We start from the raw sequence: 25,512 nt of genomic DNA on the forward strand, positions 1-25,512 counted from the left end.
AGGGGGGATCGAGTCTCCCTGTGTGAGACTATCTGGGAGCGAGATGCGAGGGGAAAGGCCCTCGGCGCCTCTCGGCATAGAGCAGCCAGTGAGTCAGTGATGGCGTACGGTAGTGAGTGCCAGACCAGCTGTTCTTATCCCCTAACCTACGTCTGTTGTTCCCCCAGTGCAGCCGCACACTGAGATTATATTATCCGCCCAAAAAAAGAGTATTCTTGTTTATTCTTTGATAATCGAGATGGAAATAGTACCACTGTTGAGTGATTGAGCATTTTTTTTCGCGTTCGGTGGGTGAAAGCCCATTTTCATCGGCCTTGTCGCAGTTGGGGCTGGTTATTTCCTTTCGCTTTCAAATTCTGTCTTATTCTGCTGAAACAACGTCGTTATGGTTCTGTCATTCGGGTAACGATGCTGCGGTGTTTTGTAGGCGTTTACGTCCGGTGCATTTACGGTGGATGAACGGAGACGACGGGAGAGCTGAAGCAATTGTGAATATCCTTTTCTTTGGTTTTTTATCGGCAGCGGGCAGTTGTGGCTTTCTGGTCGATTCACCGTGTATGAACGAATTTTGCGGGGTTAATGAAGACATTTCATGGGAAATTCTAGTGCATTTCTGGGGGCGGGGGGGACCGGAGTTTTTTTCCGCCGAAAAAAATTTCTCTGAAAAAATTTCCCCGGAAAAAATTTTCCCAAACAAAATTTTACCCGGAAAATGTTTTCCCCAACAATGATTTTCTCCCGAACAAAAATCTTAAAATTCCTTTTTATAGTTTTTTCCTTGACATTTTTTCCCATTTTGTGGGGGTTGTCAATTTTAATTCGTTTAATTGAACTTGTTTGATTATTTGTTTAATATCGCGATTATGATGAGCGTTTGAAAAGAATTGTTGACAATTATGATGAATGTGAATAAATTCATGTGTGCTGATGAATGTGATAAATTCTTGAAGGATGTAGCTAATTTTGTGTTGTAAATCGACAGCTGATGATGAATTGAAAAATAAATGTTTGATTAGTATTTGAGGTATTTTATGGGGGAATTTTATTCGGAAAAATTTTTTCCGGGAAATTTTTGTTGGGGAAATTAATTCCGGGAACCGTGGAGAGGGTTTTTTAAAGGTTGGAAGACGGAGAGAACAGGACTGAAGTAATTAGTAGAAAAAATCAATAGACTGAATAGTCTGGGCCGTGCTCTGGACTTCGGATTTTGCAGTTTCATTTTCTTTTCAATTAATCCGTTGACAAAATCTTCTCCCGTCGAAACGTCTCAATAATAATAATTATTCTCACCAGTGCCCCCGAGAATAAAAAAAGTTGATAAACAAAAGTTAATCAAAAAATATTTAATAAAAACAATTTTCTTTGCTTGAATTGCGAAAAAAACTTGGAAAATTTGATCCAAAGAAATTCTATAGAAAACACCTGAGGAGAATAAGTTATACAGAAAAATCAAATTCTGTTAACTTTATCTATTCAATATTTCTCTATTGCACATGTCAATAGAATCGGCCAAAAACTAATAGAAAGTTCAATAGAAATCCAATAGAAATTTCCCACGAATTCGCTGGGTTTCTCTATTAAATTTTTTCGTGCGTGAAATGAAAAGAATTCAAGTGCTCGGTATTTTATATCAGTTTCATATCCTCAAATCGGAGATTGTGTTAATGATAGTTGATAAAGCCTTATTTGAATTGGACTTGTATCGAGAATTCTATCAAGTTTGCGTTTTTTTTTTCAATAGAAAATGTTGAAGAGAAATTTATAAACGAAATCAACAGAATGTCATTTTACTGTATTACTTCCCAGCTTGAATTTTCTTATTTTTTTATTGAATCTCAATAAACCGCTTTCTAATGAATAATTTTATTGAGAAAAAAATGCGTTGAAGGGCTGCGGAATTTTTCAATAGAATCGATGAGTCACTAATAGAATCTTCGACAGAAATTTGGTAGCAGTCCAATAAAATTGTCTAGTGAATAAACGAAATCAACAGAATCTCATTTTACTGTATTACTTCCCAGCTTGAATTTTCTTATTTTTTTATTGAATCTCAATAAACCGCTTTCTAATGAATATTTTTATTGAGAAAAAAACGCGTTGAAGGGCTGCGGAATTTTTCAATAGAATCGATGAGTCACTAATAGAATCTTCGACAGAAATTTGGTAGCAGTCCAATAAAATTGTCTAGTGAATTCCATTGGATTTTTTTTGGCAATTGCATCAGTTCCTCGTCAATTTTGTCGAGGAGTTCCGCAGCTTTTCTGCGCTTTTTTCAATACAAACTATTCCATGGTAAAAATTTATAGAATTTTATTTTTATACAGAACTGATTGTATTGAGATACCTTCTAGAGAAATTCCTCGCCATAAATTTTAAAGTTTTTCGAACACTTTTTTTTCTCATTGAAAAAATCGATTAAAAACCTTGAAAAAATTTGGCTGCGGAAATTCTACAGAAAATATTTCAATGGCATAAGTTGTATGGAAAGTTCGAATCCTATTTTTTTTCTCTAAAATAATTTGAGGAAAAATTGACAGAATTATCAATAGAAGTCCAACCGAATTTTCTATCGAATGCGCTAGACTTTAAAATAAAATTCAGTAGCGAAGCGGTTCAAGTCGATTTTACCTATTGGCCAGTTTTCAATGCATATCTCGGAATTTAAGAACGATAGCAAAAATTTTGTCATTATCTTTTATGTAGCCCTTAGTTCGCTCTACAAAAAAGGTCATTACGTAAATTTCGTTAGCTCCCTTAGATTCGGAGATATTCCTCGAAAGCTCAGGACAGTCCCAAGTCGACTTTGACCGTTTTACCGCTTCGCTACTGAATTGTTCTCATAAACAGGGGTTTTATACTTTGTTTTTGTAAAAGCTCGTACCGGACATTGTCAAACAACCCCATAAACAAATAAATTAAGAAACATTGAACAATTCCTGCGATCAATGAAAATGTTTATCGACTACATAAACTCCTCACGAAAAAGCTGAATTCAAGGATGTGCAGACAGTTCGGAAAATCTTTGCCCGGGCGTCTGCGCTTTGTCACGTGTGAGGCTGATGCAGTGTTGCGTGAAAGAGACAATTCCGAATATTTCGAACGACGTCTGAAAAGTGTAAATCTGTTTCACTGTGACAAGGGGATCGAATTTTCCGAAAGCCTCTGAAGCGCGGAAACACGTGTGCCAAAATGTTGAAGGACTTTAGTCAGACCAGCGGTAGATACTTGCAATCAAGTTCAGGTCCTGCACGATCGAAAGACCCTCAAGTGCATGGCCCGAGTGGTATCCCATTGCCTCGAGGTTATAAAGTCGACAGTAAAATTCTGAAGACTGAGAAAAATCGGCTGAAACTCATTCTCCATAGTCAGGAACAGGAGACAATGACTGATGACGCTGGAGAGAAAGAAGAGAGAATCACCTCTCAGGCCTATCTGCAACCGATAATTCTTCCGGAATATCAAGGCGATTCCCCTAGGATTGCCCGGATTGAACGCAAGGTCAGCGAGATACGAATAATTTGTGGTCTTTCGCATGAAAAAAATTAAACACTTTTCATCACACTGTCCGCAAAACGACGTTTACGGACATTGTGCAGAAAAATTATATTCGTCACTTGGTTGAAATAGTATGTTATGTCATTAGGCGATAAAAGTATTATCTGGCGAATGTGATTATAATCCTCGCGGCGTGTGACACGCTGCGTGTGGTAGTGCGAAGAGCCACGGCGAGAAAAAAAATCACGCCAAGTGCGGGCTCTATTTGTTTCTTTCCAAAAATAAGAGAGGTCGTTTGTAAAATTGAAAGATTTTGAAGTACGCGTATTCAAAATGCTTGAAAAATTATCACAATCGTAACTCAGCATTGGCTTAAATGAGTTCTCTAATGAGTTCGGCTCGGATCAAGGAATTCCTAGGATGGTAATTATCAGCCCTGAGGCGCTGTAAAATAAAGGCGCGAATAAATTAGGAGAATATGAATTTGAAAAACCACTCATGACCCTCATTAGATGCTTACGAGGCTCTAACTTCCAGTCAGATACGATTCACAAATGCCCAATTTTCTATTCCTTTCTCCCGTCCAGTTATATGATTATCCCGTCAGCAGCAGAATTCATCACCATAATAAATCAGGATCCATTTGGAATGATTATATATTTAATTTTAGGAAATGCGTGCGGGAAGGGGGAATATCTCTCTGTCAATTCGCCTTTGAACTGGAACACAAATAGGTCTTCTCGAATAGAAATTTATAGCAAAAGAGTTATATTTTGATTTATCTGGGAAATCTTTGAGAATTCGAAATTTATTTCAATATGAAATCAGTTTTCTGGGGGGGGGGTCACACTATTTTTTTCAAGTACGGTTTTCCTCACAAAAGTCAATTATAACGTGAATTTATTTATTGGTTAAGCTTTGTGTGACAATTAGAATTTTTATTCTAGCTCTGCAATTTTCAATATTCTTCGACGATTTTTTTTGTATATTTAATATGAAAATTATTGAATTTAAAATTATTAAATCCTTCTGCTAAATAAAAAATGAATGTTATTGAAAAATGAAAATTTCATGATGTTTCATGTCTAAACTTTCATTTATATGAAGAAGAAATTAACAAAAAATTACTGAAATTTCTCATCAAATACTTTTTCTTAAATACAGTCTAATGAATCGTTTATTTGATTCTAATACAATTATATTCTTTTTAATTTTATAAACTCTAATAGATTTATTCAAAATGAATGAAGAATTAATTTCATATGCTAACTGAAACATCAGCATTAAAATGAAAAAGGAAAATTCGAAACGAAGAGTTTTATTTTATTTCTGCGGATTTTTTTTTTTGCTTCGAAAAAGATATTTCTATTGCAGAATATTTTTTCTCGATCCAAAAAGTCAGTGCGCATTTTCTAATGAATTCTGCCTTTTCGTTAATATACCATTGATTGAACGCTTGAAAGTCCGATGTTGTCCAGCGGCCCATAAAGTCGGAAGAGAATAAAAAGTCAAGGATTACTATAGATGGTCTACTGAATCACGATTATCATCCCTCCTCTCGTGCATGACAAATTAGAAGCGCCGATTACTGAACGAGTACAATTCCTCTAATGATATCAGCATCAGATTTCTATTCAACATGTGTAGGACTCATTCTCCCTCTTCCTGCAGGTGACCTGCTTTGCCTGAGCAACTCTTACTGACTTTCGATTATTTGAGCCTCTGAGAAGTCGTCCCGGTCGTGGTTTATCTGTCGTGAAACGTTGGCATTAATGAAAATTTACGTGGACAAGTTCACGATGTATTAGGATAATCGATCGTCGCGTGATTCGAGGGAGAGAAGCTAGGAAATTAAATTTTGCTTCCGAGTGGAAGCTCTGTAATCGCACAAATTTAAGTTTCCATTTTTTGCGTTAGAGTAATTAAATATGGTCTAAAACGATATTTTGCAATGATTTTATTATTTAAACTTTGCAGGTCTGAATTTGAATCTTAACATTGAACTGTTAGTTGGAAAACATTTTGAAAATTGTAGGAAGATTAATGAAATCATTTAAAAATTTCCATTTTTGCCAATCAGCAGTTTCTATAATTAATTTATAAACAATCAATTTTCTACCATAAAAATCATTTAAACAATTTCAATTATTTACTTATAAACAACGGATGTTTTTAAAAATAATAATTCTGTGCAAAATGTAATTTGAATGATTTGATTTGAATATTCCTGATTTTTTTCAAATTTTTCTCACATAATTTAATTGACAAATTTGTTGATTAAAAATGGTTGAATCTATAGTGTGTGCTATAGCAAATTGTAGAAGATACCGGGATATTCGTAAACCGTTTTATCGCTTCGCTACTGGCATATCTGGAAAAAGTCAATAGATATTGGATTTTTCTACACAATTTATTCCATTGATACATTTTCTGTAGAATTTTCCTCGGCTCAAATTTTCTAGGTTTTTTTCTTCTACTTTTCTTTTCTTTTCATCAAGAAAATGGAACAAAAAAGTTAGCAAATTTGAGCCAAGGAAATTCTACAACAAATATCTTCAAAGAATAAGTTGTATAAAATAGGATATTTCGATACGAGTGCGTAAAATTTCACTTTACGCGCAAGTAATGAAAAAATTCAATTCTATTAACTTTTTCTATTGAGTATTTTCTACTTTTCATCACAATGTGTAAAAAATGTCATTTTGCGCCCGCTCCGCGTGCGTAAAATTTCACTTTACGCACAAGTGATGAAAAAATCGAGTTCTATCAACTTTTTCTCCGAATATTTTGTATTAACCATTTCCATAGAATCTCCCAGAAACCACCAAAAAGTTCAATAGAAACCCAACAGAATTCTCTAGCGAATTCGCTATATTTTCCAATTAACTTTGTTCGCGCATATTGTCACCCATTTTTCCTTCACGGAGAGAAATATTCAGTAAAAATTCCGGAACTCACAATTCGCTCACCGATTACGGAATCGACTCAGAAAATTTGAGTGACGATATCTTAATTTTTCACAGGAGATTCAGATAAAAATTACGGAACGCTCCGGAAAAATTCCGTGACAGTTTCCGTGAAATTACCTACAACCACATTTCTATTGAATATTTATACGTAATTTCTATTGAATATTTCTCTCCGTGTTCCAAAGCAGACATTCCCCGAGGCCCCCATGATTATCCCCATTTTCGCAAATGAAAACCCCCGAAACACGGAAAACCTCCGAAAAATACCTCTGATTATTAGTCTACAACGGCGCAGTACATTAATCCCCACTCTCTGTATCACACGCGCAGGAGGAAACGCCGTTGCGTCGAGGAAAACAGCACCAGTCGGGTGCGCTCCACCCGGATAAGCCGGACTTACCGGTGTACCCACGTTTCTCCAGCAGTATCACATCGACATATCAATTGGGTACAGAGGAGGCCCAGAATTCACCCCTGACAGCGACCAATTTCTCCACAACTTCGATACGATGCAAGTACAGAGAGGGCAATAATGTCATGGATTCCACGGGACAAGAGGCCAGCCAGAAGACCGAGGTGAGTTATCACTGGTTCATCAACAGTATTTTATCAAAATCAAGGGCCAACACAGAATGACAATTCGCCTAGACTTTCAAAGCTCTCGGAAATTATTTTCGTCGTACTTTCGGCTGTCTTGTGCCAAAAAAACATGTACCACTGACGCATGAGTATTACCACGGGCTTGAAATTGAGTGAAGTGAGTGAGACAGTGGAGAAAGGGGAACCGCGCACACCACCCAAACGCCATCCATGAAATCCACCACCACTTGGCCGTATTGATTTTCTTTTCACAACACAGCAGTCGGTGCTTTTGCCTGCAATTTCACATTTTTTTCAACAATTATTTCCGACATTCACGAAATATCTGTTTTTACGAATGGGAGAACACAGTTGGGAGAATACAGTTGTCAATTTGGATCATTGATTTTGGGTGTTCCCGCAGATCTATTCGCAACCGGGCAGATGCTACGAGGAGGAAGGTAGCAGTGAGGATGACTTTAAGGGAGATGAGACCACTGAGGGGCATAGGCTGTCTTCCCTGTACCATGGAACTTGGCCTGTCAAGCATAACACATGGACTGGTCAAGGATTTTCTGGGCAATCAGCGAGTAACAGTCATGTGAGTAATCAGTTTGGGAGATTTTCGGTTGGGGAAGCTTGTGGTGGGCACTAGGAATCAATGGGGTCTAGAGAAAACTGATAATTTATGGGGGAATAATTTCTTTTCCGGACATTGGGGGGAGAGGGGCTAAACGAAAGAGTGATGGCCATATTCATGAATCATAGTTACCGTTAAATTATGAAGTTGTCAATTTTTAATTTAATATAAATCTCAAGATTTTAAATTTTAAATTAAACATCAGTTTTTACATTCAAATTTTGAAATATTCTATTGACCAATAGTTTAGGTAGGAAGATTGACGATTGTTTGCATAATCGAGAATCAAGAACCTAAATTTAGAATTAACTTGTTAACGGGAAATTTACATTTAAATATTATCAAATATTTTATTAACCATTAATCGGAAAATTTAGTTATTTTGTAATATATTAAATTCGTTAAATATAGGGGAGGTTGGGGTAAAACGGACACTTGACTTTTTTTTAAACGTCAATGAGGGTTGAAATGTTGATAAAATGTAATGATTTTTTTTTTTCAATACAAAGAACAATGTTTTCCCTTTGTGACGAGCCTAAACTGAGCTCAATTGATCGATTTGTTTCTGAGTAATGAATAATTTTTAAAAATTCTAAAGTGTCCGTTTTACCCCAGCCTTCCCTAGTTAAACTTTAAACAATATAAGGAAATATTCCTTTTAATATTGTCGAAGTCTAATATTGTTGGCCAAATGAAATATTCGAAAATACGGCTGTTTGACGCGATTCAAGGAAAAAAAAAATTTTATCAATTTTTGTTTATTAATTGTTTTTATTATTGAAAGTACTGATTAGAATAATAATTTTCCATTCAGTTGAATGACAAATTATTGAGAGGTTTCGATGGGAGGAGATTTTGTCAATAGATTGATTCAAAAGAAAGGGAAACAGCAAAATTCAAAGTCCAGAGGAAGGCCCAGGGGGAAACCCAGAGGGAACAAAAAGACAATGTAATACTGAATCTCAATCGAATGAAAAAAAAGAAGTGTAATCGGCCTAATCTAATCAATTGAATTGTAATCAATTGATTTATAAGACAAATAAAAAATTATTATTCTCATCAGTACTCCTGATAATAAAAAAAAGTTGATAAATTTTTTTTTGCTTGAATTCCGTCAAATAGTCGTTTTCCGGCTGTTTCATTTTGCCCCACCATGTATAAAAAAATTCAGTAGAAAAATTGAATGAATTCGTTAGAAAATTTCTATTGAAATTCTCGTTAAAATTTTATTTTTATCACTGAAATTCGGCGATAGATTCCCAAAAATTAGAGATAGGTCCCTAAAAAATAGTGATATTACTCTGAAAATTAGTTTGTCTGTTTTTTCCATAAACAGAATTTTACAATCGCGAAATCCTAATAATTGAGGATAAATTTCTGAAAATCAGTGACAAGTTCCTGAAAATCAGTGGCTTGTCCCTGAAAATCAAAACTTTATTTCACTGTCTGCAAACATTTCCAAATTCCTTCCATCGAATTGGCTAATTTCTCTCAAATAAATCTGTTCCACTCCATCAAACATTCTTCATATGCAATGCACACCACAATTTTCATTTTATAACAATCGGATTAAGTCTCTTCGGTCGTAACAACTAGTTACATTAGTCACTTTCTGATTACGTGATTCAATTAACTGAATTTGAATCCTTCTAACTGATTACGTGTTACGCATATCGGATTAAGGCTTTTCTTTCTTTTCTTCGAACTACATTTGCTTCTAGCTATCGTAATCATCTTTCGCCTTTTACTTAATATCGCTAAAACAAACATTTTAAGCTAGCATTTAATTCAGCATTGGACCGTCTGGGTGGCGTCATTAGCGATTTCAAAGCCTTTAAAGTCTTAAACTTTTAATAATTATTACATAATAATAATCCGATGAAATTTTTCATCGCCGATTTGAATTCTTTGCTATTTTTTGATGTATTCTATGAAAATGCGAGGATAGGAATTGAATTTATGGGTATTGGTTCATTATTCGAAAAAATATATCAATTTTAAAATTTCCCTAAACATTGAAAAATTAAAAATTGTGTTTTTGTGTTGATCTCCTTTCTCTTCCTCTTTTAACTTTCTCCCATCAGAATGAGATAATCGAAAGAAATTACATTGGTTTTTCTTCATTATTAAAAAAAAACGTTTTGAACTTTTCAAGATTGAAAAATCGATTTTTTAAATTTATTTCTGATTTTCCTAAAAATATATATAACAACAATAATAATGAATAAAATAAAATTGATCTAATCGTGAAGACGGACATGGAAAGAAAGTAAAATAAAATAACACCAAAGCGAAGCGCCCGTTCGCTAGATAATAATTAATTAATAATTAATTAATGAGCGGTATTTCGAACGTTTATGAATGACAAATGAATTTATTAGTGAAGTGCTCAACCGATTTAAGTCGACTTAGCTCCCACTTGAGTTGTTGTTGAATAACTCAATATTTAAGAGAGCAAAATTCTTGTAAGATCTTTTTCGATAGCCTTCACTTTTCTTTACAAAAAAGATTTTGACAAAAATTTTTCCCACTCCTTCAGAATCTACGATATTCATCGAGAACTGGCGTTAGAATGGAATTTACTTGAACCGTGTGACCACTGCACAATTATTCAGCTCCCAAACTTGAGATTAAAAAATTAATAATTAATTAATGAGCAATATTTCGAACGTTTGTGAATGACAAATGAATTTAGTAGTGAAGTGCTCAACCGCTTTAAGTCGACTTAGCTCCCACTTGAGTTTTTGTTGAATACCTCAGAATTTAAGAAAGCAAAATTCTTGTAAGATCTTTTTCGATAGCCTTCACTTTTCTTTACAAAAAAGATTTTGGCAAAAATTTTTTCCACTCCTTCAGAATCTGCGATATTCATCGAGACCCGGCGGTAGAATGGAATTTACTTAAACCGTGTGACCACTGCACAATTATTCAGCTCCCAACCTTGAGATTAAAAAATTAATAATTAATTAATGAGCAATATTTCGAACGTTTGTGAATGAAAAATGAATTCAGTAGTGAAGTGCTCAACCGCTTTAAGTCGACTTAGCTCCCACTTGAGTTTTTGTTGAATACCTCAGAATTTAAGAAAGCAAAATTCTTGTAAGATCTTTTTCGATAGTCTTCACTTTTCTTTACAAAAAAGATTTTTCCAAAAATTTTGCTCACTCCTTCAGAATTTGCGATATTCATCGAGACCCGGCGGTAGAACGGAATTGAGTTGAACCCTTTGACACAAGATATTTTCCATCCTCAGGAAATGGCGAGTGTGATGAGTTTCTCCTCCGGCAGTGGCTGCTCGGTAGGTCTCCAGGGCCACCGTCGTCTCGGTGCCAAGGTGGACGTGGTCTACAGCCTGCTGGGGATGCTGGGGAGCACCGAGGGTCGCGAGGACATGTCAGGCACGCTCTTGGCCATGAGCAACTCCCTAGACAGCTGCCTAGTAATGCGCCAGTCTGGCTGTCTCCCCCTGCTGGTCCAGCTGATCCACGCCCCCGGGCAAGACCCAGAGACCCGCGAGCGCGCCTCACGAGCCCTCCACAACGTGATCCACGCAAGAACCGACGAGAAGGTAGGCAGACGCGAGGCCCGAGTCCTCCGTCTGCTGGAGCAGGTGAGGGACTACTGCCAAGTCCTCAGAACATCCCTGGAAACCGAGCGACCCCCAGACGACCTTGAGCGACACCCAGGCCCGACAATAGCAGCCCTGATGAAGCTCTCGTTCGACGAGGCCCACAGACACGCCATGTGCCAGCTCGGTGGTCTCCACGCAGTGGCTGAGCTCATAGAAATGGATCACGCAGCTCATGGCACCGACTCCGACGACCAGAGCTGCATAACCCTGAGGAGATACGCCGGAATGGCCCTGACGAACCTGACCTTCGGTGATGGCAACAACAAGGCCCTGCTGTGCTCATTCAGGGAATTTATGAAGGCACTCGTCACCCAGCTGAGGAGTCTCAGCGACGACTTGCGTCAAGTGACAGCCAGTGTCCTCAGGAATTTATCGTGGCGAGCAGACTCCAGCAGCAAGCAGACACTGCGCGAAGTCGGCGCTGTGATTGGACTGATGAAGGCTGCCATGGAGGGGAGAAAGGAGTCAACGTTGAAGTCAATTTTATCAGCCCTCTGGAACCTCTCAGCCCACTGCAGCACGAATAAAGTGGACATTTGTGGGGTCGAGGGGGCACTGGCATTTCTCGTTGACATGCTGAGCTACAAGGCCCCCTCGAAGACACTTGCAATCGTCGAGAATGCTGGGGGAATACTGAGGAATGTGTCCAGTCACATCGCAGTGAGGGAGGACTATCGAGTCATTGTGAGGGAGCGTGGCTGTCTCCAGGTGCTCCTACGACAGCTGAGATCGCCCAGTTTGACTGTTGTCAGCAATGCTTGTGGGGCACTCTGGAATCTATCAGCAAGGTGTCCTCACGATCAGCGACTGCTGTGGGACCTGGGGGCCGTTCCAATGCTGAGAAGTCTCGTTCACTCCAAGCACAAGATGATCTCCATGGGCTCGTCAGCAGCTCTGAAGAACCTGCTGAGCGCTCGGCCTGGGGGCAGCAATCTCGTGCATCTTGATTCGACTGCTCGTGGACTGGGATTGCCTACTCTGCCGACTTTAAATGCCAGGAGGCAGCGAGCACTGGAACAGGAGATCGATCAGAATCTCTCGGAGACGTGCGAGAACATCGAGCCCAGCACCTCGCCAACGACTAAAGACGACAAGTTCTCGTTTAAAGAGGCCAATGTTGCTGATGGCAAGAGGATCTATGCCACTGGCTCTTGCAGGTACAATGGAGTGCCTCGCAGTGAGAGCAGAGAGTCCATGAGGTCTGTCACAAGCACACACTCAGACACCATTTTTGAGAGAGTTAATCGTCATGTGAATGGGTTTACTCCGAGTGAACTGCAGATTAAACAGCAGTCAGCGTCCCTTCATGCGGCGACTGGATTCAGCGGCCAGGGGACGAGGGATGGCCACAGCAAGACGAGTCAGTTGGAGAAGAAGTACGCTTTGAAGTACAAGAATTCAATTCCTGAACGTCTGAGGCCAACTGATCTGGGCATCAGTTCGACGATTTCCTGGGCCACTGGACCTGATCAGAACTCGACATGTTCATTCCTGAGGACTTCTATTGAGAAGAAATTGTCAAGTAGTTCGGCTGGGGCCAAAGTTAAGACGCCGAGCCCAGTATCTCCAGTTGGTGCTGGGAATTTCACTGGCAACTGCAGTTTCGAGGTGGGAGGATTCATCAGCAAGCCCATTATCTCACCCACTTCGTCTCACACCTCTGAGGGAGATCCTTTCGGGAATTATGCTGAGACTGATCTTGATCAACCGACAAACTACAGTCTTCGGTATGCTGAGAGAAATTCGGATGAGGATGAGAAGCAGAGCTCTGGGTACTTTGCTGGGAGTGAACAGGATATTGAAGATACTGTTAAGACGTACTGCACTGAAGGCACACCGTATGGAACGTCTCTGAATTCGTCGAGGGCTGCGTCGCACTCTGATCTTCAGGATGATGGGAAAATCAAACAGTTTAATCTGGAGAAGGACTCGTCGTTGAGGGTTTATCCTAGAGTCAGGGGCTGTGCGGAGAGAGCTGAGAAGAGTCTGGCGCAAACGACCTCGAAACCTCTGAGTCTGCCTGAAAGCTCGGTGGAAGCTCATTCAGACATCGATTCAGGTTAGGCGTCAGCAAATTTAGTTTATTTTTGCTAATTTTTATTGTAATTTCATACAAAAACCTAGCGAATTTACTAGGAAATCGGATGGGATTTGTGTGAAATTTGATATTAACTTTTTGCCGATTTTGCTGAAAAATTTCGCTGTTTTCGACGCATTTTTGTAATAGAAATGTTCAATCGAAAATATTCAGTAAAAAATATCAATAGAATTTGATTTTTTCGTACGGCTTATTATTCTCTTCAGTTATTTTCGATAGAAATTCCTCGGCTCAAATTTCAAAAAAATTTTTTCTGAACAAAAAAGTTTAAATAGGGTAAAAACGGAGGAAATTTATGTCGGAGAATTCCTGTAGAAAATGTCTCGATAGAAGAAGTTCTATATTAATTCGATTGACTTTTTTCTATCAAAATTGCTAAATTACTCTATGAAATTTTCTCGTTTGTGAACAATAACGGACAATATTCTTTAAATCACCTTTCATAACTTTGATAACGACTAATATTCCTCAAATCAATTATTAATATTCCAACAATCAGTAACATTTCCAGAATAATTTAAATAGAGTATTAGAAGAATTGAATCCATTCACCCATTGCTATTAACATACGAATAGCAAAACGTCGAAAATTATGGAGAAATATTGCCTACATGTCTCATGATAATTAATTGAAAATCATGTCTCAAACGTGAGATTACAAAATTGAAAAAAATTCATGCAAATTCCCTATTCCCTCAGAATTCTATTTATTAAGGATGAAAGAAACGCGAAGTTGTTCACTTTATTCAGTCTTTTCAGTATTCTAGGAATCAATTCATAACCCTCCCTTCATATTTCAACAATTACCGATTTTAATCAGATTATTCCAAAAAATAAAAAAAAAGAATTAACCGACGATTAAAAATTATTCATTGATGTTTCACTCTTCATTCTCTTAATTCTCATCAAGTCATTATCAATATTGACAAAACATCTATGAGTATATAAAATTTGATAAATTCGATGTCTTCATTTTCACAGCATTAGTTTTCTAAAAACTTAAACACCAATAACTGAAACAATAATTCCCCCAATCAGGTGTTCCAGTGGAGGAAGACGAGAGCGAGCCACCGGAGGACGCAATAATCGTCGAGTCAACGATCACCCGCTTGACGTCCCTCGTAGTCGACGATGAGTCCAAGGTTCCCACCGAGAAAAAGCCCCGAGACAAACCGAATAAACGTCTGACCATTGGAGAGCCCGAGAGCCTGACCGAATCAATGGCGAGTGATGGTGACGACGACGACGAGGACCTGTTGGCAGCCTGCATTCACGTCGGAATGCAGAACAACCGTCACCGGCAATCATTTCGCAGGAACAGCCTCGAGAAAGCCTCCCGAGAATCCAATCTCATCAGATACCAAACGAGTGCTGTTCTCCATCAAGTCGACGACAGCAGATTGTCGGAGGCCAGCACCGAGGATTCAACAATTCAAACAATCTCCAACACCAGTGAGACCCGCACAGACCAGATAAAATCAGATAATCCATCGCTGGAGACGATGGACCCAGAGAGCATTGACTCCTACGATTCAGTGGAGCGATCAGAGCAGGTGCTCCTGGAATTTTGCATAAAGTCAAGTCCAGGAAACGTCGAGACAATAGGCCTGAGCGAGCCATCCTCCCCGAGCGACGCAGCAGAGGCGGTTCAGCCCGACGGAAGTGCAGTGTCAAGAGCAAAGAGACATCCCCCAGCAGAAGTTCCCCTGGAGGACGTCCACGAGGAATATCGAAGACAGCGTGATCCAGACGCGATGATAGCCTCACTGGACAGACTGACAGCGACCCTGGTCCAGCAGACAGAAGCCATGAGGGAGAGGGACTCATCAGCGATGAAGCAGAGCATCCAGAGTGACACATGGAACGAGGACTCACCGAATGACAATTCATTCCCAACGATCAGCATGAGTGTGCCTCTAGTGGCCTCCTTCAAGAGTGACACCGAAGACGATAAGGACACTCAGACCCTATCCAAGAATTCACTCATCGACCCCTGCAACATGACGACATCGAGGATAATCGAGCAAGAGGCCTTCAAACTCGCTGAGGCTGTCAACGCAGAATTTCGAGTGTTGAGCCTGACGAGTCACGATCTGGAGGCCATAAAGCCGCCCTCAACGATGAACAGCTTGATATCGCTGACCAGTAGCTACGCTGGCCCTGAAATTCTGGATAATCCAAGCACTCGTGACGCCTGTCAGTCGAGCTCCCTGCCCACAGCTGTCTTCAAGCCTCGAGGGGGGAGAAAAAAATCATTACCAATTGGTATAGTAGCTCGACGAGCCCTGGGCCAGGGACAGAGTCAAACTGGCAGCCTCGAGAGCCTCCTCAACGACAGCACAGGCTCGCAACTGGAGAATGTCAAGCCACCATCGATGATGGACGAACTTCTAGACACTGGGGACATGGAGAACAGCATGCTCAGTGTTGCTAGCATAACATCGGAGATCGCTGACTCGAGGGATCAGGACTCCAACAGTTTAACGAGCAGTGATCCTGTCTTCGATCTCATAAAACCAGTCGCCAATGTTCTGTCCATGACTTGCCTCAAGTATGCTGAGAACAGCGCCAATAACAGCTTGTCTGAGTACCTTGAGAACATAAATCCACCTTCATTGTTCAACGAGATCAGCGAGATTGACGACACAACGATCGACGCTAACACTGACACAATGTGCAGTGACACACTTTGCATTGACGTTGAATTAAAAACTGAGGAGATCTCGGGAATTGAGAGGATTGAGGAAGTCGATAATGACACTGACGAGGCTGCCACCCCCATATCCACGGAGTACAGCCTCAGCAGTTCAGCTGAGTCCACCCCGAAGAAAAGATTGAACAGTAAAAATCACTTGACACCCAAGCAGAAGCGACAATTGGCGAAGGAAAGGTACAAGACTTACACGATTGCTGCTGAGCTGGTGAAGAAGGAGGAGGAGGAGCGGAGGAAGCATCAGGGGGACAATAATTCCGTGAGTCGACCCAAATTGTCCCCATTCTCGAAGCTGACGCCCAAGCAGAGGAGACAGGAGGATCGAGCCAGGTTCCAGACTCAAGTCCTTGGCGCCCCATTGGCAGCTGTAAATCAGCCGAGCGAGGGGGAGGATCAGGGGAGGAGTATTGATACAGCAACGGTTACTCTGAAGACTGGAATCCCTTCGTTGAGGAGTTTTTCCGGCTGCAAGACGAAGAAAAATCGAGAGGACAACAGGGGCCGGTACAGAACGAGAACTCTGGAGGATTCAGACTCCCAACAGGATCAGGGCAGCCACAGCACTGAGTCCAGGGAGGGAACGTCCGAAGAAATGCAGACAATGTTGGAGCAAAATGCCAATATTGTCCTCCACACCCTCAGCGAAACGAAAACCGAGGAATCCCTCCTGGATATCGAGACAATTAGCCTAGTGTCTCACGCCTCTGGTGCTGAAATAAGTCTCAGGATGCGACTGGGTGACGGTGCGGAGACGAAATTCTCGACTTTCGTGAAGAAGAAGAGTCCTCAGGCCCAGCAGGAGACCTGGCAGGCTGTGGACGAGCCTCAAGCCCCTGAGCCTCAGCCAGACGAGCAGGAGCACTCGTCAGAGGGCAGTGACTCCGAGAGTGAAAATGGTACGTCACCGGTGAAACAGCAGCCAAAACGCCCTCGAATCATCAAGCCAGGGAGTCGTGAGCCCTGTGGAGATGCCAATGACGGGGAAAAGGAGCCTGCGAGCCCGAAGGGCATCAGGGGCAGGCGAAAAGCCCTTTACTCAAAGCCAGGGATCAATAAAAAAGTCACTCCACAGTCGTCTCCAGTGAAGCAAGGCTCCAGTGGCATTCCCATCGGTCGCAGCAATCCCTCAACTGTCGTTCGTGCCACCAGGGCGACAACACTGCGACAGACCACGAACACAAACTCGAAAACCCCAGGGGCTCAGAAGAATTCTGCGAGTAAGGCAGTGGCCTTGTCGAAACGAAGCTCCATTCCCCAACGGGGGCCCTCGTCTGCCCCTGAGGAGACAGTGAAACGTCACAGCACCCCCCCAAGCTGTCTGTCCAGTCCGGGGAGGAAGGCTGAAGTGATAAAGCCACTGGAGCGACAGGGAACGTTCACCAAGGACGAGCCTGAGATGGAGAACACACCGATGGTCACCAACTCCCCCAGTAAATCAAAAATAGCTAAGCCAGCCAGGTCGCCTGCACATGTCCCAGCAAAGTCCAAAATTTTGGTGAGAAACTTTCAGTCCAAATTGACAAAGTGCTCAAGCGCTGATGGAATACCCAGCCAAAAGGCTGGGGCGAGTAAACGTCAGGTGGAGGGTGGGAAAAATTTTGATCAAGGGAACGCACAAGGGAAGAAACTGGGACAGAGGTCCAACAGCAACTCCAGCATTGTTTCGCAGGCGTCGGCTGGGGGGTCGCAGAAGCTGACGAAGGAGGCCACTAGCAAAATAGCGAGTCTGTGGAAGAAGGTGGAGGAGAGCAGAAGTAGGCAGAAGTTTGAGAAGCCAGACACCAGGCAGTGGATCACTGCTGAGGGTCTGAAGGGGGAGGGGGAGAGTGTTGTTCATCAACTTCCAGCGCTGAGGCTGTTTCGTAGCTCGACGTTTGAGGGTGTGCCAAAGGAAACGGGGATCAGAATGCCACTTAAGCTGGGAAAGGTGGCGGAGAGACAGCTGGGGAATGGTTACAGAAATTCTTGTGATTTGACGGAAATCAATGCCAATGAGTCGTCCAGCAGAATTCCAAAGTTTGGGGATAAAATTGAGGGGAGAGGAGTGTCGGGGGCTGTTGTGCTGAGGAAGCAGAAGAGTGAGGGGGCGGATTGTGATGCCAAGAGGATATCGCGACTGGGGTCTTTCTTCAGGGTAGATTCCGAACATCAGGGGGGAATGGCTGAGAAGGCGGGCGTTGGGAGTGCAGCTATGGACAACTACAGTCTCAGGTGCGATGGGAGGGGACTGGGTGACAGGGAGTGCTCAAATGGCATCGCCACTGCGTCGTCCAAAGTCACAAGTGTTTGAAGGTTTTTTTCTTTTCGTTGGGTATGAGGATTTTTCGTGGGGGTTTTGCCTGGAAAATTGTTGGATTTCTGGGGGGTCTGCGGGGGCTGTTTGTTTTTAGATTTGGCGAGGGAAATGGTCAGTACAGAATATTTTGTGGAAATAATGGCGGTAGTGGTAGCGAATTAATTAACATTTAGCAGCGATTTTTATTTCTTGGGTTTGGTTTGTTGATTGAAATTTTTTTTAAGATTGTTTCGAGATGAAAAATCTTGAAATAAGAGTCTTTGGAAACGTTGATTTGAATTTTTTCGAAAAACTTTCGGTGATTCGAATTGATGATTTCGGAAATTTGGGTTTTTCATGCCTCAACTAAAAATCGGAATTTGACACTCGAAAGTTTTAATTGAGACTTTACTCCTGAAATTTAATTGAAAAATCTAGTGCTGTATGTGAGAAATTTGACTGAATTTTTATTGGAACTCTATAAGGATTCTCTTAATGTTTTATTAGAATTCTATTTAAAAAATCTATTTGTTGAAAAAAGAGATATTTGATAGGAAGAAAAGTAAATAGATTTTTATTTTTTCATAAAAGTTCTTGGGCGTGAATTTTGTAAATTTTTTCCACTGTATTTTTATTCGTTTCTCATAATGAAATCCAAGAAAAAATCAGAAAATTCATGCCCAAGAATTCTTATAGAAAAAATCCCAACGCAATAAATTACACAGAAAAATCAACATCTACAGACATTTTTCTATAAACAAATATCTATTTAAAACCCCACGGAGAAGTTATAATTGCATAATTTTTAATGGAATCCGTGCAAAAAAAACAATGGAATTTTTCAATAGAATTCTCATACAAATTCAATAAATTTTCTCAGAGAAAGCGCTAGGTTTTTCTATTCAATTTTTCATACGTGAAAGTCTCAAAATAATAATTTTGTTGTGTAAAATTCTACAAATTCCAAATTCAACAGAAGTTTATTTTCCTGTACAACTTATTTCATAAAAGTATGTTCTACGAAAATTTCTCCCCCCAAACTCCAAGTTTCTTAGTTTAATTTTTTCAGTGACTAGAAAAGGCCACAGTGAAAACAACAATGAAATTTCATTGATTTCCTCCACAAAATATTTCCAATTGAACATTTTCTGTAGAAAAAAGTGCAGAAAAGCCGCGAATTTTGTCAAAAGAGTCGACGAAAAACCCCTAGAATTTCCAATAAAATTTCTAGCAACTGTACTAGATTTTTCTATGAAATTAATTCACACATGTACATTGGCATTTTTCGTTTCTGGCTAGTCAGTATTGTCTCATTCAGCCTATACAAATTGCTCTTCACTCCGATTATTTTTAAAACTTATGAGACTTATTTCTACGTGGAGTCGATTAATTTCATCTCCGTGTGCGATTTTAAGATACGCATTTTTGTGAATGTACATAAGATTACCGATGAGAGTGAATGTCTACAGAAGCGTCGAGTTTGCGCTTTGTTTATTTATTTTGCACTGTATATAACAGATGGGAGTCATACCAGGCATTTTTTTAAACCATTCTCCCCAACACGAAAAAATAATCGAGAGTTCTCTCTGGTTGTCACGTGATTGCGTAAAAACACTCTCAAGACTGATAGTAGAAAAATCGCGATAAAATGGAGCAAAATGAGATGAAACAGTAGTTTGACATTGTCATTGAATGAACAAAAAGTGTGCAAGGTAACAACTCTAGGCCCTGAATGTTCTTTTTTTCGTTATTTGTATTCTCGTATTTCAGTGGTCTAAACAAAGATAATAATTTATGAGAGAACTTGCATAAGAGGATCCCATCTCCAATTAACATTTAGAATGTCTAGTCTATTTCGACGAAGAACAAATTCATCGGGAATACATAATCTATTTTTAGCATTTACGAGTTCGTAATTAAAATATAAAATTCGAAAGTAAGTGAGAGAGGCATTGATTCAATGCCATTTTCTCGGGTAGTGTTGAAGTCTTGATAAATCTTACTCATTTGAATAGTTGTGTTAAGGGGAGGTTCACCTCCGGAAAAAAAACATGGAAAACACTATTTTCCGCGTAATTTTTCCTCAGAAATCCGATTTTACAGATCGAATTCATCTCCGAGTGCTAAAAATTAGAGATTCGATTTTTTTCCAATCGAAAAATCAACTTTTGAAAAATCCCTAACGTATTTTTGTCTTTTCGAAATAGGTTTTTTAATATGGTCCATTGATCAACCTGAAAAAACTCGTTATTTTTAATGGATCGATGGTATTTTCGAAAATAAGTTGACAGTATCAATTAGAATGAGTGAATTTCCACAAAAGAATGGAAAATGAAACGAAACAATACGGAAAACAATAAAAAAAAGGCTAGGTAAATGCATGGGGATCATGAAACATCGAGTTAGTAATCATAAATGAAGTTTACACATAATATTTGGGACAAGAAAAATGTTTTTTTCAGATATTAATAAAATTTTGATAAACGAATAAATTTAAAAATGCATCTACTCCCGCATTTTTCATAATTAAGGAGCGAAAATTTCAGATCATATTCAAAAAACTATTTAAAAGAAAAAAAACGTTGGGGATTTTTGTTAAGTTGATTTTTCGATTCAAAAAAATTCGATTCTCCACTTTTGGGTGGCAGACGACAATTGCGACCTGCAAAATCCGATTTCTGAGGAAAAATCGCGCGAAAAATGGTATTTTAAAAGTTTTTTCTCCGGGGTGAACTGCCCCTCAATCGATAAATTGTATGGCGAGTCTCCCTTTGTCAAGTTTGTTATTTTCTTTGAAATTTTCTTTGCAAATGGAAAACAAAATCCTTCTTCTGCTGCCATGTGTACATATATTTCGTTGCCTTCTCTTTTGTTTACCTTTCACTAGGAGTCTTCTCTACTTCCTGTTGGATTGACGGAAGATGGATAAAAGAAAGAGCAATGGTTTCTTTGTGAAGTGAATGCTTAGTTCTAGGTAACCCATTCATTTATTTGTTTCCATGAAAATGCGTTTATCACAGCTCCTCGTCTAGCCTGAGTTGATTAAATTTAACTCTTTTGACTAGAAATTTGTACATGGGGAGTACGAGGTCTCATTACTTTATCAATTTTTTCCCTGCTTGAGGACAATTAGAGCGTCTATGCTTATCGGTAACAGTCTAAGTGAAACTTTCAAATATAAAAGTTTTCGCTCTTTTGTTACGACGTAAGCTTTTGGGAAATTTAAAATCAGTTGTATATTATTGAAAAATCTGAAATAAAATTTATAGCTAATACATGTGACATCTGTCAATAAAACCCAAAGATTTACAAAGTAGAGAAATCGATTTATGTGTTTTTTTACAAGGTGTTTTTTTTATTACATCGATGTTTGTTCTCCATTTATTGGGGATATTCGTAGAGATTGATTGACTTGTCTTCTGACACTGATACCAGGGTGTTGTTCTTCTCTGGGTGGTATTTGACTGCCCATACCTGGAAGAAGCAACAATTATATTGGGATTTGGTTTTTCAGATCATTATGTTGGATGGAAATGGATTGTTTTTCAACAGTTTTCGTCAGGCCAGGGTAAAAACGTTATATTAAGAGATTTTCTGTTGAAATTTCTCAGCAAAAAATTTAATAGAAAAACCTAGCGAATTCGATAGAATTTTTTTTTGGATTTCTATGCAATTCCTGTCGTAAATTCTATTGGTTTTTAGGTGATTTTATTGAAGAATTCATGGAAAACGTTCAATAGAAACTTTTATAGAATAAATCAGTAGAATTTCATGTTTCTGTACAACTTTTACTATTGAGACATTTACTATAGGAATTCCTCGACACGAATTTTCCAAGTTTTTTCCATTTATTTCTCTTCTTATTTCATTGAAACAAATTAAGCAAAAAACTTGGAAAATAGAGCAGACGAAATTCTATAGAAAATATGTCAAAATAAGTTGTATTGCATTTTCTATAGACATTTCCTGCAGAAATATCTCGACATGAAATTTCCATGTTTTTCCCATTTATTCTCTTCTTATTTCATTGAAACAAATTTAGCAAAAAAATTTGGAAAATTTGGACCGCGAAATTTTTATAGAAAATATCTCAATAGAATATCTATTAATTTTTTCTATAGCCCATTTTCCATTGAATATTTATATCGAATAAATACGATAAGCTGTCGAATTTTTGAATAAAATCAGCCAAACTTAATAAAAAGTTGAGTAGAAATTCAATAGAATTTTCCAATAGAACAGAAAAACTGTGAATTCGCTAGACAATTCTATTGGATTTCTATTTAACTTTCTATTACTTATTTCTTTTCATCAAGAAAATTAAATAAAAAAGCTTGGAAAATTGAAGCGAGGAAATTCTATAGAAAATATCTCAACAGAATAAAGTGTACAGCAAATTAATTAGGTTTTTCAATTAAATTTTTTCACATCCGAAGAAAGACTTACTTGATCAGCGTGATCTTTGAAAGTATGAAGACACTGCCTCTCCGCCAGTTCCCAAATTTTCACAGTATGATCTGAACTGCTGGAGGCGAATTTCTGTCCATCAGGTGCAAAGGCAACCCCGAGAACCCAAGAGGCGTGTCCAGACATGGTACCAGCGACATTCGCCGACTGGACGTCATAAAGTTTCATGTGTCCATCGTCCGAAGCAGTCAGCAATAGCTGAGAATCCGGGGAAAAACACAGAGACCTGATGGGCATAGCGTGACCCTCTAAAGTCCTCAGGACTTTTCCATACGCAACATCGAAGATATTTATGATACCGTCGATAGCTCCACTCGCGATGTATTTCTCATCGGGACTGTATGCAACACTAAGGGTGAACTTTCCACCTCTGGTGTCTAGTGTTTGCTCTTCCTTGCAGCTCTCAGTGCCATACATGTGAATTTTTCCAGCATGACTTCCAGAAACGATGAACTTGTCGTCCGGGGAAAAAACAACTGTCCAGATGTCCACTGGACCTACTTCGATACTCGATATTTTTTCACCTGATTCCAAGTCCCAGAGTCTCAGACTCGAGTCTAACGAACTCGATGCACATTCTGCAATTGAGGAGATGTAAAAAGTGGGGCTAGCTTCACTTTAGAAGAGATATTTTCATCCCGGATTGGCACCTGAGCCAATTGTTTCGTTATTAGATTTTTATAGGACTTGGAGTGAAATCAGTTTTGGGTACTGAATGGAAAATATTCATTAAAAAAATCGATAGAATTTTATTTTTCTATACAACTCTCCAATTGTCCACTTGTTTCTATGGACGTAGAAAAATCGACCTCTAGAGATTTTTCTTGAATTTCATTACGGGAAACATGACGTTTTCCATCCCTGTAAACTTGGAGAATTTGTGTCGAGGAATTTCTACAAGATTCTAGGAAACCCCTTCCCCGGACATAATTTCCTGAACAAAATTTCTCCGAAAAAAATTCCCCCGGACGAAATTCGACAGACAGAATTTCTTTTGAAGTCGCACTCGTATAACCGGCAGGAGGAAAGTTAGTGGTGGAGATATCAGTTCAACTGTGTTGGGTTTTCAGCTGAATGTTGATTATTTTGTATTCTATTCGTGCCTAAATTCTTAATCATTCAGTCCAGATTCAACTTGTATACACCGAGCCACGAGGCGAAGAGCGAATTACTTGCTAATATAAATTAAAATTACAGTATCTTTATCACGCCTCAAAATGTTAGAAGTGGTTCTGGCTCTCGTCACTTCTTTTTTCTTGGTGTTTTTCGGTGTGAATTCTTATTGTTTATTAAAGGCTGTAACTTTCTTGCAAAACTGCTGTGTGACAATTTTTTTGCTTTCCTCTGTCCATATATTCAAAAAGAAAACTGTGTCCGGGGAAATTTTTTTCTGCGAAATTGTGCCCAGGGAAATTTTGTCCGGTTATCTTTCTACAGAATAAGTTGCACAGAAAGATGAACATCTGTAGCTTTTATTACGTGAAAATATTCTGAAAGAATACTCACTCGTTCCATCAGAGCTGACAGCAACCGAAACAACCCCGAGAGAATGTCCAGTCAATTTATGTTTAATCTTCAAATTTCCATCCCTGTGCTCCCAAACCTTCACCGAGTCGTCAACCGAGCCTGTGACGATATATTCCGACGATTCATCGTCGTTCGAACGCATTGATTCCCTAGCAACAGAAACCCATCGATACAGGAATAAATTCCATTGAACACTTGAATAGCCGTTTTTCAAAATTTCAAATAGACAATTGTCATCACCTTGAGTCTTCATTGTCAGCATTACTGTCTTTTTTTCGCTTGGGTTTGCCCCACGCGCACGTCCAAATACTATCGTCATGAGCATTTTCGGTTTTATGTATGAGAGAATACTGCAATAATCAAATAAACATCGCTCCATGTTGATTATTTACTGTTTCCTCGGGATAAATAGCAATGTAAACATATTCGAACGACCTAACCTCGAACTTCGAAAGCTAAAAATTGAACAAAGTACTCACCATATTGCCGTCTGATTTTTAAAAACGATACGACACTAGGCTCACTTAATTATCGGTAACATATATATTGGTTTTAACTTGTTAATTTAAGGGATTGAGCCCATCAATTGATTGCAACTTTGCTCTGTGCGTTGTTCTACAATCCCGCCGGTTTCTAGGAGGTATAATTGATGATATAGGGTCCCTAGGGCAGGGTTGCCCGATATTTAAAAGGTCAGTCGCCAACTGGAGCGTAAGTGGTCCGCCTCCATATCGCCAAAATCCTTTATAACCCCCATGTTTGGGGGAGGGGTCGTTTGTACAGTCTCAGATGAACACATTCCGTTTAGCGACAGTAAGGTGAATGTCCCGGTAGCTAACTCTTTAAGGAAAAGTCGATGAAAGAACGTGCATAAAATTAAATTCGGTTATATTGGTCATAGAGGAATTATTCTAGAGGATTATTCAACTTTATTTGACGAAAACAATTATTTTTAGCGATAAAAATATTAAACAAACATCAAGCTAAACGAATTTATTATGTAAGGGCTATGTCCTAGTAGTTGAATAAATATCGTTCATTAAATAATAGATTGGTACGAATATTATGACATATGGATCATCATCAGGAAGGCCGCCGTATCCAACACGGAATGTGTC

The 25,512-nt window shown here is 39.3% G+C and overlaps 2 protein-coding genes across 3 annotated transcripts in view; one reads left to right on the top strand and one right to left on the bottom strand.

Moving 5' to 3' along the window:
* LOC107041242 overlaps positions 1-18,882 on the top strand; it is a 23,500-nt gene extending 4,618 nt beyond the window's left edge. The window contains exons 1-5 of one of the 2 annotated variants that reach the window (XM_015261697.1): positions 3,252-3,498; positions 6,795-7,040; positions 7,468-7,644; positions 10,937-13,373; positions 14,451-18,882. In XM_015261697.1, coding sequence (XP_015117183.1) covers positions 3,382-3,498; positions 6,795-7,040; positions 7,468-7,644; positions 10,937-13,373; positions 14,451-18,415 — 6,942 coding nt within the window. In that variant the 5' untranslated portion in view covers positions 3,252-3,381 and the 3' untranslated portion in view covers positions 18,416-18,882. Of the gene's footprint in view, positions 1-3,251; positions 3,499-6,794; positions 7,041-7,467; positions 7,645-10,936; positions 13,374-14,450 lie in introns of those variants that run through there. The other variant, XM_015261696.1, reaches the window with a different exon arrangement.
* Positions 18,883-21,357: 2,475 nt separating this feature from the next.
* On the bottom strand, positions 21,358-25,172 carry LOC107041243 (WD repeat-containing protein 61). Its single transcript, XM_015261698.2, has 5 exons — positions 24,874-25,172; positions 24,635-24,744; positions 24,374-24,543; positions 22,847-23,445; positions 21,358-21,874 (listed from the first exon to the last, which is right to left on the bottom strand). Exons 1-5 carry the CDS (start codon positions 24,874-24,876, stop codon positions 21,782-21,784), a joined length of 975 nt encoding a protein of 324 aa, XP_015117184.1. The 5' UTR covers positions 24,877-25,172; the 3' UTR covers positions 21,358-21,781.
* Between the last annotated feature and the right edge of the window lie 340 nt (positions 25,173-25,512).

This window comes from Diachasma alloeum, unplaced genomic scaffold (genome assembly GCF_001412515.2).
Source record: "Diachasma alloeum isolate Michigan unplaced genomic scaffold, Dall2.0 Dall_scaffold_00359, whole genome shotgun sequence".
Taxonomy (NCBI): Eukaryota; Metazoa; Arthropoda; class Insecta; order Hymenoptera; family Braconidae; genus Diachasma; species Diachasma alloeum.